The 13,249-nt window shown below is 37.0% G+C and overlaps 1 protein-coding gene across 1 annotated transcript in view; it reads left to right on the forward strand.

The window, feature by feature from the left end:
* Positions 1–13,249, forward strand: part of LOC120063553 (GDNF family receptor alpha-2-like) — a 105,222-nt gene that overhangs the window by 66,431 nt on the left and 25,542 nt on the right. The window contains exons 5-6 of the mRNA XM_039013910.1: positions 11,338–11,450; positions 12,501–12,641. Of these exons, the coding sequence (XP_038869838.1) occupies positions 11,338–11,450; positions 12,501–12,641 (254 nt within the window). The remainder of the gene's footprint in view (positions 1–11,337; positions 11,451–12,500; positions 12,642–13,249) is intronic.

The raw sequence follows: 13,249 nt of genomic DNA on the forward strand, positions 1-13,249 counted from the left end.
TGGCTTTATTCACAAGATCTGTATCTTTCATTTGGTGTCTTGGACTTGTGATTTAATGATATTTAGATGCTACTATTTAATTGTGACGCTATGCTAGCGATGCTAATCAGTGTGGGGGGGGTGGGGGATGTTGTCATAGGTGTACCGACCTCGGGCTTGCAGCCATAAGAGGGTTTAAACCTAAAAAGAAATGTGTTTTGAACATAATAAAAACAGACTTATTTGGAAATATTTATTTATTTGGAACTCCCATAATGTAATTAAATGTTCTGGGAACCTTTAATTAAAGAACTAAGACCAGGGGTTCTGTCAACTTTCTTACAACAGTAGTCCTTTCCGGCAGTCAAATGACCTAGTGCATCCATGGGTGGAATGTTATTAATATTTGTCATAATTTCATAAATAATACATTTTATTTCAATAACAAAAAACAGAAAATCTGGTGTTTCTATGTCAAACGGTTTTGTTATATTTCATTCTTCTGTGATGTATATAAAGTGTAATATTGGGAGGCAAACTCAAAATTGAATACATTTCAGCTCTATATCTGACATGGTACAGGTGTATTATTTTTTTAAAGTCCATAACCACGTGGGTGAGGTGTATACTTTTGTTTGAAAGTAGATTTGTTTAAGACGACCATGAAACACTCTGTGACCCTGATTTAGGTTAAGGAAATGTCCTGTGCAACCTAACTTACACATTGTATGAATGTCATCGCAACTGAGCATATTCTGTGTTTTGGGAACCTATCTCTTGTATTGTGCCCACACTGTTCCAACAACCTAATTAAATGCTTTGGGAACATTTAAAGAAATCAGAAGGGATGTTCTGTCAACATTCTTGCAACATCAAAGGAATGTTTTGTGCACCCTGATACAAACATTATCTGAATGTCAGCCCAACTGGACAGTTTTAGTGTTTTGGGAACCGAACCCCATGTCACATCCCCACTATGTTCCCACAACCTAAAGAAATGTTGTAGAACATAAAAAATGTGTTGTGGGAACGTTCTTGTAAAATCAGGTGAATGTTTTTTTTGCACCCTAAAAGAAACATTGTAAAGTCATCTGCACAACTGGACAATATTCTGTGGTGGTTGCTTCAGAAGTGGTGCACAACATTTATTTATTTGTATTTATTTTTTATTTAAGGGGTGGATCAGCTTAATATTGCGGAAAGAATGTTGCTTCCAATGTAATTGTCTGCATCATTTCCAATTCCCCCATATTATTTGGGTAAATATATCCATACATATACACATGTATACATACACATACCTATATAGACATACATACTTTTTTAAAGAATATACCTTTATTATTATTCCCCGCAAACCCTACAACCGATCCCCCAATTGGAATTGGAGTAAACTAATAAACACTTCAGCTTTTACCTTCAATTTATACATCTTATACACATTTTACAGACACAGTCTACTTTACAATAGTTCTCTCTTATTTGTTCTTAGTCCTTCCTCTATTTCTGATGTCCATCCAGTTTGATTTCTATTTGTAACGATGCTATTTCACAAAAGTTCCGAACCTATATACATTTTACAGATCCCATATGCTTTACATTGTTTATCTTGTTATTAGTCCCACCCTTCAGCTCCATTCAACCCCTCCCATCTATCTCTCAACATCATCCATTTCGGATTTCTATTTGCCATATATTTTTCAACTGTGCTGTGATGCTTCACAAAAGAATTGAACCTTCCTATTCTCATAGCTTCTACAGATTGTAAATTAAAAATAAACATTTTTGCTAAAATAATTATTATATTATTGATTGATTGACTATGGCTTTTCAAATCACCCAGTATTGCTATCTGTAGTGTTAGTTCTAGGCAAATGTTGCAATTCTTCAGCCATTCCTGGACATGTGACCAAAAACGAGCTACATATGGACAATACCAAAATAAATGATCTAATGACTCTGCCTCCTCACAGCAGAATCTGCAGAGCTGGGAAGACTGTATCCCCCATATATATAACATTCTATTAGTTGCAAGAATGTTAGTAATTTAAATAGAAAAATTAGAAGTTTTGAATCCGGCGTTGTTTTGCGTATCAATTCATAAACCATGTCCCATGGAATGGGTACATCGAAAATCTCTTCCCAACTATTTTGCAATTTATATGGCACAGCTGTCAGTTTTTTGGTCCTTAAATGAAATTGGTATATGTTTTTATTTATCACACTTTTCTTTAACCATTTATGTTCTTTAATACAGGGCCGACATACAAGTTCCTTACTTTTTTCCCCTTCTACTTGCCTCTTCCATTTTTGTGGTAATGCTGCAATTAATTGGTTGTAATTTTGGGTAGAGCAGACATTTCCATATGTCTGTGTTAGCTGCATGTGTGACATAACTCCACCAGTCCTATTTATGATATCATTCACTAAAATTATACCTTTTTTAAACATTTCTTCGATAAATACAGTTTTTTTATCAAATAGTATATTTAAATTTAACCACAATATTTGTTGTACTATTTGTTCCGTCCTTTCAGGTGGATTAAACTGAAATTGCAACCAACTTTCTAAGGCTTGTTTAATCTCCAAAATAAAGATATTTTGGAGATTATTTCCTTTTCAAACAACCGAAAGTGAGCAGGTGTAATCTGAGTAAAGGGGAAAAGGCCCTTCTTGAATATAGGATGAGACATTCGTAGCAATTGACTAGAGAATTAAGTATGGATTTAAGTATAACTTTTGTATGACTGTTGCCTTTAGTGAGAGGTCTAATGCTTTAATATTTAATAATTTCTGCCCTCCGAATTCATATTCGTTATATAAATAGGCCCTTTTAATTTTATCTGGCTTGCCGTTCCAAATAAAATGGAATATTTTTTGTTCATATAATTTAAAAAGCAGGTCACTAGGTGTAGGCAAAACCATAAGCAAATAGGTAAACTGTGATATAACTAAAGAGTTAATCAGGGTTATTTTTCCACAAATAGACAGGTATTTTCCTTTCCATGGTAGCAAGATCTTATATATTTTTGCTAACTTTCTATAAAAATGTATTGGAGTGAGATAATTTCTTTCTTTTGGGATTTGTATACCGAGTATGTCCACATCTCCGTCAGACCATTTAATTGGTAAATTACATGGTAATGTAAAATGTGCATTTTTTAGTGGTCCAATACGTAATATGGTACATTTATCATAATTTGGTTTTAATCCAGAGAGGATAGCAAAAGTATCTAGATCCTCTAAGAGGCCGTGGAGAGACTCTAATTGTGGTTTTAAAAGAAAACATGAATCATCAGCGTACAATGACACCTTAGTTTTTAAGCCACGGATTTCTAATCCCTTAATATTATTGTTTGATCTAATCTTAACAGCTAACATTTCGATGGCAATAATAAATAGATATTCCGATAGTGGACAACCTTGTTTTACTCCTCTAGATAGTTTAAAACTTTCTGAGATGTAGCTATTATTTACTATTTTGCGCCTAGTGTTACTATACATAACTTTAACCCATTTTATAAGAGATTCCCCAAAATTGAAATATTCTAGGCATTTATATCCAGTCGTACTTTATCAAAAGCCTTTTCAAAATCAGCTATGAAAACCAGGCCTGGTGTCCCCGATATTTCATAGTGTTCTATTGTTTCCAGTACTTGTCTTATATTATCTCCAATTTATTGTCCATGTAAAAAACCTGTCTGATTAGGATGAATAATATCTGACAATACTTTTGTAATTCTATGCGCCAAGCATTTTGCTAGGATTTTTGCATCACAACACTGAAGTGTAAGAGGTCTCCAATTTTTTTTATGGACTGGATCTTTATATATACCACTTGGGTCCTGTTTCAGTAATAATGATATCAGACCTTCTTGTTGCGTGTCTGATAATCTACCATTTATATAGGAGTGGTTAAAACAATGGTCCTTTGAGTATATCAAAAAAACTTTTGTATACTTCCACTGGTATGCCATCCAGCCCTGGAGTTTTCCCATCCTTAAAGGCCCCAATTGCATTTTCTTTGGTAGCATTTCTATATTGAAGATTGAAAAAGAATTTGGTGCATTTTCCCCCATATTCCATCCAGTTCGCTTTATTTTTATAATATATTACACTGGATCTTTCTTGAATAAGTTCCTCCATTTCTTTTTGTTTTTCCTCGAACTTATTCTTTGCCTCTGTGGTACCGTTTTTATTGCTATCCAACTGTACTGTCAGTCCTTCAATCTCCTTTGTTAATATGGACTCTTTTGATCTAAATTGCTTTTGTTTTATAGATGAGTACTGAATTGCATTGCCTCTAAAGGCACATTTAAAAGTGTCCCGTACAATAAGGGGATCTGCTGTACCTATGTTATGTCTGAAAAAGTCAGTTATAAAATCTTCTGTCCTAGTTCTAAACAATTTATCATCTAGTAGGCTTTGATTAAATTTCCAATATCCTCGCCCACGTGGAAATTCTGTAAGAGTAATATATATGCCAATTATGTGATGATCCGACCGCATTCTGTCCCCTATCAACACTTTTTTAACTTTTGGTGCCAGAGAGAATGACATAAGAAAGTAGTCAAGACGACTAGCTTGATTAAGCCTCCGCCATGTATATCTCACTAGGTCAGGGTATTTAAGTCTCCATATATCCACTAATTCCAATATATCCATGACATTCATGATTTCCTTAAGTGCCTGAGGGTGATAGTTTGTAGTGTGATTTCCTTTCCGGTCCATAGAGGTATTTAAGACCGTATTAAAATCTCCCACCATAATAATAGAGTCTAGTGTTGCTTGTAGAGTTGATAAATTCTTATATATATTTTCAAAGAAGCTTGGATCATCATTATTCAGACCGTATAGGTTAATAAGCCATATCTGTTTATTGTCCAATAACATATTTCAAATAATCCATCTACCTTGAGGATCTGTTTGGACAATTTGCACATTTGGATCATAATTATTTTTAATTAAAACCATCACCCCTTTTGAATTTCTTTGCCCATGGGAGAAGTATATTTCGCCCCCCCAGTTCTTTTTCCACAAAACTTCATCTAAAACTATTGAATGGGTTTCCTGTAAACAATAGATATTATATTCCTTCTCTTTTAGCCAGGTAAATACTGTGCACAACATTTTAGTGAATGTTAGGATTACATTCCAAGGATGTTTCATATTTAGTTTTTTTGCAAAAAATATATATTTTGTTATCAAAAACATTCTTTGAATGTTTTGGGGGTGTTATCATCCTAATTGTTAGATAAAACTCAACGTAGAATTTTAATGGAATCTTAGCTAATGTTCTGGGAATGTTCCCGGTTTTCTAGGCAGGCAGCTTTAGTGAACTGCAGCACAGCAGTGTGTTTGACTGAAAGCCATATGCCCATATGCCCTTTTAGTCTTGAGTATGTGTCCCAATGAGTGTGTAATCAAATAGCCTTGTGTTTCCAAATGAATGGGCCTTCTTGATATTCCTTCGAAGGACAATTGCCTGAAGCTGCTGTGAGACTGTCTACTGACCCTGATTAAATAGAGGTCAGAGACAACAGCAACCAGCTAAAAGGCAATGCTAGAATGACCTGTAACTCTGGGAGAATGAAATATATTTGTTGTCAAGATAGTGGAGAAGTTTATTTTACTGAGAAGAAAATGGACAATTATCATATGGTTTAAGTCCTTTATTTTTGCCTTTTCCATCCTTGTGGATATGCAAGGTTCATCCTTTTGTAGGTTGAATAGTCCATGTGCAGTATATCAATTGAGGAACAAATGGAATGGAGAACAACCCCTCTATTGTCCGCTCCTATTTTTCGAATCAGCATTTAACACTGATGAATTGACAAAAGACCAATGACCTTTGCCATTGATAATGTCGAGGTCAAATTTCTTAACTGTGTCTTTGCACAGAGACACAGAGCAAGCTTATCCCCATGTATCTATGACTAAGCAGAGACCCATTTGCAATCATGTCCCCATTCAATGTATAATTGTTTGTTTTATCGTCACTAGAGATAAATGAAGGCTAGTGTGAGAGTCATCTATGACCAATACACTTAAAATGAGAGTTACATCAATGGATGTAAAATTATAATCGTAGCGCTTATCCAGGAAATCTAAAATGATGTCCAATATTACTGAAATGGTAAAAAATGTCAGTAACTGCAGAGAGGATGTTTCACAAAGATATCATTTTCCCAAGACATTTGCTGTTGAGAGGCTATTACAGCCACCATATCTTAGCAGTTGATAGCTGTGATACATTTTCGCTTCCATCATGAGGAAATGTTTCTTAGACATTCATCTGATTTGACTCAATGTTTGTCATTGGTGGCGATAAGGGATATGATTCCATGTTAAAAGCCATTAGTTTTCTATTACGTTGGAGCAAGATGGATAGGCACTCAACACTGACCAAATTACTGTGTTTGAAGCAGCAAATATTTGAAAGCAGTCTACCTCTACGGGGGCTCCCTTTGCCACTTCCCAGGGCTGAGTGTCTGAAATGGCGATACAACTCTGAGAGGCAGACAGCCTGTAATTTCAGCAGCGAGTACTCCGCCAAGGTATAATGGAAAAGATGTGGAAGCCATGAAATGTGCTGCGTCTTGATGTTGGAACACTATTGTCCAGAAAACTCAGGACACCTTTCTAAACTTTAAATTACTGTGTTTAAACTGTCATTGTCTGAGAGGCCTTACTCTAAAAATGTGCAGTCCCTTTCCATAGCTTCAACCCCTAGTGCAGACACATATTGTTGTCCAAAGTACTTGTGAAAAAATGAACAGGTTGTCCACGGAAACACCAACATGGAAAGTGTTAGTGATTCCTTTTTCGTTTCTACAGATGTATAACACAGAGGACGCGTTGTGACTAGGCTGGGATTTCTCTGTCTCCGCACACGTCTGTTTCTCTCTATCAAATCCTGTGATGGGATGTTTTAGGGAACAAGTCATTTGTTCCACTCAGAGAGGAAGAAGAAGAGAGGGTTTCTGTAGAGGCGAGGTGGAAAGAGGTGCAAGAAGCCCTTCTCCCTGAAACAAGGCTTAGATGTGATGTTCGCAACATGTCACATTGAGAGCCTCTCGGGGTGATTTGATGGGGGGCGGAACGAGATGGAGCCAGAGTAATGAAGTAAGGGAGAGTGGGTTTGCTCGCGGCCTATTCTGTGCATCCAGGCTGCAGCGAGTGTTACGTCATCATTTTCTCCAGACAAATCCTCAGCATCTCACTTCTCAGTGATACGGAGGATAGAGGATAATTAGCATAGGACTGTTATACTATATTCTTTCATAATACTTTAACAGGGATATGCGATGCATTCCAATACACCTCAACTACCATAACACTTAAATTAATAGCCCAGGAGTTTATTTGCTGAAATCACCGAACACAACACAAACTTATTTGAGACAGGCTTCTATTTGAGCCAGGCTTCATCCTTAATGCACACAGCTTTTGCTCATTTGCATAGTTCATTGTTTAATTCCAGCATTCACTTCCAGCTTTTTTATCAATTCCTTCATATCCTGCACCAATGTGCTATCCTTTACATACTGTGTCACATTTATTTTGTGTTAGTATAAACAAAACAAAAAAGATTCTCCTCTTTGACTGTATTTCCGGCAGTTCTGACTGTGCAATTTTCGCCACTAGAGGGCGATCATCCGATTTCTGGAGGTCTGTACTCCCGAAGTTGTTGATTGTTTTTGTGCTTGCCAGTTAGCAATCAGTTCTCAGCTGTTAGCAGCCAATGGCTAGCAGTTTCTTATTGGCGGATGATTGCCAGGATTATTCTGAATCATTACTGAACTATTTAATGTAACAAATGAAACATTAAACCTCATAAACAATTCATGGTAACCTCGTAAACAATTCATTTCGACCCGGCGTTTATTTGAAACAGGTGTTTATTTCCTGAAATATGTGCCGTTGCCTGGCTTTTAAAAGGGACAGGTGACTATTTGAGACTTGGCGTTTAAATGAAATTTTACGGTATCTCAATTCCTCAAAGCATCTCAACTTCTGCCTAAGATTTCACATCTACCAGTCGACAGTATGCTGAAACAGCTTTATTAAGCTGCAAGACTGTATGCAGCAAGGCATGTTCACTTAGGGCTACAAAACCAGAAGCATTACCTTTGATCTTCAGGCAGAAAGGCGTTGGGCAGAATTAATAAGTCATGGTTGAAAAGGGAGGGCACGAGTGCGAGTGAATCACTCCATCTTAGTGGGCATCAGTGATGTGGAAAGAGAGAACAACTGTGCACACACACTACTCCAATAAACCTACTTAACTGGATTGGAGATCCCACCCTCCAGGCATAAACACATTTAAACTTTTATCATAAACATACAAACAAAACCATTATTTTTATCAACTTTTTCAGTTAAGAACCAAGTTGGGGTACACTTGAGATGGCCATGATAAGCACGTAGCTGGCAGAAAAGTAGCGTTGCAAAATAAATGTGTACATGTTATTCAATCATTTCATCCACACTGCTTGTCAATGAGCGTCTGCATTGCCGAACACTAAAATAGACCTCGGTTGTAGTTGAGACGCTCGACACGCTGCAAGTCCCACCTCTTCCATCACGTTATTGATTTTCACAAAGATACAAACCCACGTGGGTACTTGAAAGATGAATGAGGAGAGCATAATCAAAGATAACTAATTAAAAACTAACTAGGTTTCCCTTTTTATCAGTGGATTCATTGTTGGAGTAGAGAAACAAACAGTTTTGTATGACTCTGCAAATTCTGCAAAGAATCAGCTAAAAGAGAACCATGTATGCATGTAAGGTAAAATAACAACCCAATGATCATCTCCCAGGACAAACTGCTGTCAACAGCTATCTAGCTAAATGTCCATGAATGTGTGTTTCGACCAGCCCCAAAATGAATATAATTGATTCCCAGTTGTTTTGGTATTTTAACCTGTGTGTCATGACCATGCTTGGTGGGGATAGACAAAATGATAATGCACATGATGGCGCACATGGATGCATATGTGGGGCCGGTCATGGTGTAGCAAATCTTGACACTGCGAATATCTATCTCAACTGTTATTATGATGCATGACACCCACCCCCCCAAAATCTCACCAATATTCTAACGTTATCACATTGGTTGCTATGCATGATACCTGTTGGCGTAAACCAGAACTGAATTTGTACACCATCCTCCATTTTTATTTCAGGGACAATTTCAGCTGTTTTGAGAAAAGTGTTGCCAAAACCCGAGCCGTCCCTCACCTGATTAGTTGACAGTTGACCGATTCTATGGGAAGCTTAGTTCAATGCTATCTGATTCTGAACTAAGGCCGGGGATCAATCCGATCGAGCGTTGTCGACAATACAGGTTTTAAAGGCAATGTTCCCGTGTTCGTTGAACGCGCATTCACGGTAAACACAGAATATGTGAACTGAATTGGAAATTACCTTCAAAAGCTGCATTGTCGACAATGCACAATCAGATTGAATCACGGCCTTGTTGTATTATGTGCAGACCTGGGTTCAAATACTGTATTTGATTATTTGTTATATACAATGCCTTCAGAAAGTATTCAACCCCTTGACTTTTTCCACATTTTGTTGTGTTACTGACAGAATTTAAAATTTATTAAACTGATGTTTTTTGGGTCACGGGCTTATACACAATACCCAATAATGTCAAAGTGGAATAATGTATTTCAAATGTTTACAAATTAATAAAACATGAACATCAGAAATGTCTTGAGTCAATAAGTATTCAACCCCTTTGTTAGGGCAAGCCTAAATAAGTTCAGGAGTAGAAATTTGCTTAACAAGTCACATAATACCTTTCATGTATTCACTCTGTGTGCAATAATAGTTTATCTGTAAGATCCTTCAGTCGAACAGTGAATTTCAAACACAGATTCAACCACAAAGACCAGGGAAGTTTCCAATGCCTCACAAAGAAGGGCAACTATTGGTAGATCAGTAAAAATAGAAAAAGCAGATATTTAATATCCCTTTGAGCATGGCGAAGTTATTAATTACGCTTTGGATGGTGTATCAACTCAACCAGTCACTACAAAGATACAAAGTCCTTTGGCCTCATGGATTTCACCATGAGGCCAATGGTGGCTTTAAAACAGTTACCGAGTTTAATGGCTGTGATTGTAATCAAATTGACAGAGTGAAAAGAAGGAAGCCTTTACAGAAACAAAACATGCATCCTGTTTGCATCAAGGAACTAAATTTATATTGAAAAAAATATGGCAAAACAATTCCCTTTTTGTCCTGAATATAAAGTGTTACTGAGTAGCACTCTCCTTATTTTCAAGCATAGTGGTGTCTGCATCATGTTATGGCTATGCTTTTATTCGTTACGGACTGGGGAGTTTTTCAGGATAAAAAATAAGTGGAATGGCGCTAAGCACAGGCAAAATCCTAGAGGAGAGCCTGGTTCAGTCTGCTTTCCACCAGACACTGGAAAATGAATACACCTTTCAGCAGGACAATAACCTAAAACACAAGGCCAAATCTACACAGGACTTGCTTATCAAGAAGACAGTGAATGTTCCTGAGTGGCCGAGTTACAGTTTTGACTTAAATCTGTTTGAAAATCTGTGGCAAGACTTGAAAATGGTTGCCTAGCAATGATCAACAACCAATTTGACAGAGCTTGAAGAATTTTGAAAGAGTAATGAGCAAATATTGTACAATTCAGGTGTGCATATCTCTTAGAAACTTACCCACAAATACTCACAGCTGTAATCACTGCCAAAGGTGATTCTAACATGTATTGACTCAGGGGTGTGAATACTTATCTAAGTGAGATATTTCTGTATTGAATTTTCAATGCATTTGCTAACATTTCTAAAATAATGTTTTCACTTTGTCATTATGGGGTATTGTGTGTAGATGGGTTAAAAACAACAACAATTCATCAATTTTGAATTCAGGCTGTATAAGTCAATGAATAAGTGTATTTGAGTATTTTCAGATAATGTGGCCCGAAACAACTACATTGTAATTTTTTGGAAGTATTTTCAAATAATTTCCTATAAAAAGCCTACTACTTGTTTACCCAAAAGAAAATTAAAATACCAAACAGACATCAGTTCAAATGCATAGAAGTTTGTATTTGTATTTCAAAATACATGCCAACACTTTCCAAGTGTATTTCCAAATACATTCCAATATCCAACTACATGTGTTTTCAAATAGAGAATATCAAAATACTTACTTCCAAATGTCTTTGAAAGTGATTTAAATACCTTAAATAGTATTTGAACCAAGGTCTGATTATGTTGAACTATGAGCAATCTGATCATAGCAAAAAGCGCACTTCCAGGGTGTGTGTTGATGATGTAGTTCACTGTGTTTGTTTGTGTGCAGGTCTAGACTGGCCGATTTCCACATGAACTGCATGGTGACTCAGCACACAGTCAGCAGCTGCCCAAATGAGGACAACTACCAGGCCTGTCTGGCATCCTACGCTGGCCTCATTGGTGAGTGCAGGGGATTTTGGGCTACCTACCCCGGTAAAACTTGACTTAAAGCCTGCAAGTATAATGCTTTATTAGTTGTTATACTGTATGTATGAGCTTTTATAATGGCTTATTTTAAGGCTTATATAATGTCATATCTCCCTATGACAGAACATGTTCTACTGGCTCAATATGTCTGTTATTTTGTCATGATCATTGGAGATGATAATTATACATTTTAGGGTGTTAATAAATGCTTATGACAAGTGTTATAATTCATTATAATCACATTATAATGCACAATACCTGCAGACTTTAGGTTAAGTGATACCCATACCCCTCCTCTGTTTCTTCCCCTAAACATATTTTACATCAGTGGCTGAGTGGAGGTGATGATGGGACAGTGAGAGTGTTACTTCATTGAAACATTTAATTACCATCTGTTTACTTGTATAGTAAATGTTCTTCAAATAGAAAAATGAAAATGTACGTCGCAAAGACATCCTTCCATACCAGTAGACATTTTAAAGCACCTTAGTAATGTGTTGACACTATTCAGTACAATGAAGGCGGTAAATGATAGGAGTTATTTTTTACTACTTTAAGTGACCTTAAAATACTCTTTAGGGGTGGCATAGTAATAGCTTTCCAACTGCCACCTATCTGTAATTGTTGATAGTTACTATAAATGTGTCAGACATCTCTAGTGTAAACTTACTCTTGTTAGTTGTTCTGGATTACACAGTATGATGTGTTTTCCGCAAATACAGCATTCCTCTCCTGAAAGCATTATCCAACAGAACATCTGTTTTTGGTAATATCTTTGTAAACTAATATGACCAGCTAGCTCTTTCCGTATTGACACTCCACATCTGAAACAAGCATCAATCAGCATACTACTGTTAATTCACCCCCCCCTAGCTCCATGGTACAATGTAGGCACCATCGCCATTAGTAACATACTGTAAGCCTGTGTAGGTAGGTATGCTGTTTATAGTAAATGTAGTCCATTATTATCCATTAGTGACCTGTGAATTATCTGTAACTGCAGCTTTATTCTCACCTCCATAGGGACGGATATGACTCCAAATTATGTGGATGGCAGCTACAACAACTGGACTGTCTCCCCATGGTGCACCTGTAAAGGAAGTGGGAACCAGGAAGAGGAGTGTGAGAGCTTTCTGAGGGACTTCACAGAGAACACCTGCTTGAGTGAGTCCAACTTGCCTTCAAAATACATTTTGTAACACATACAAGACAACTTCTGATATGATTTTAATGGCACCACCATTCAAATCTGTAGTGTTTTTCCCTCTAAACTGAAAGAGAACTGGCACATCTAACATATTTTAGCTGTTAGGTAGGTAGATTTGGGGTCTGTTTATATACAGTGCATTTGGAAAGTATTCAGACCCCTTCCCTTTTTCCACTTTTTGTTACATTACAGCCTTATTCTAAAATGGATGAAATAAAAATTGTTCCTCATCAATCGACACACAATACCCCATAATGACAAAGCGAAAACTAAAACAGAAATACCTTAGTCTTGAAATTGAGCTCAGGTGCATCCTGTTTCCATTGATCATCATTGAGATGCTTCTACAACTTGATTGGAGTCCTTCTGTGGTAAATTTTGATTGGACATCATTCTTAAATGGAAGAAGTTTGGACCACCAAGACTCTTCCAAGAGCAGGCCGCCCGGCTAAAATGAGCAATCGGGGGAGAAGGGCCTTGGTTAGGAAGGTGACCAAGAACCCGATGGTCACTCTGAAAGAGCTCCAGAGTTCCTCTGTGGAGATGGGAGAACCTTCCAGAAGGA

The sequence above is a fragment of the Salvelinus namaycush genome, chromosome 18 (assembly GCF_016432855.1).
Source record: "Salvelinus namaycush isolate Seneca chromosome 18, SaNama_1.0, whole genome shotgun sequence".
In the NCBI taxonomy this organism is placed as follows: Eukaryota; Metazoa; Chordata; class Actinopteri; order Salmoniformes; family Salmonidae; genus Salvelinus; species Salvelinus namaycush.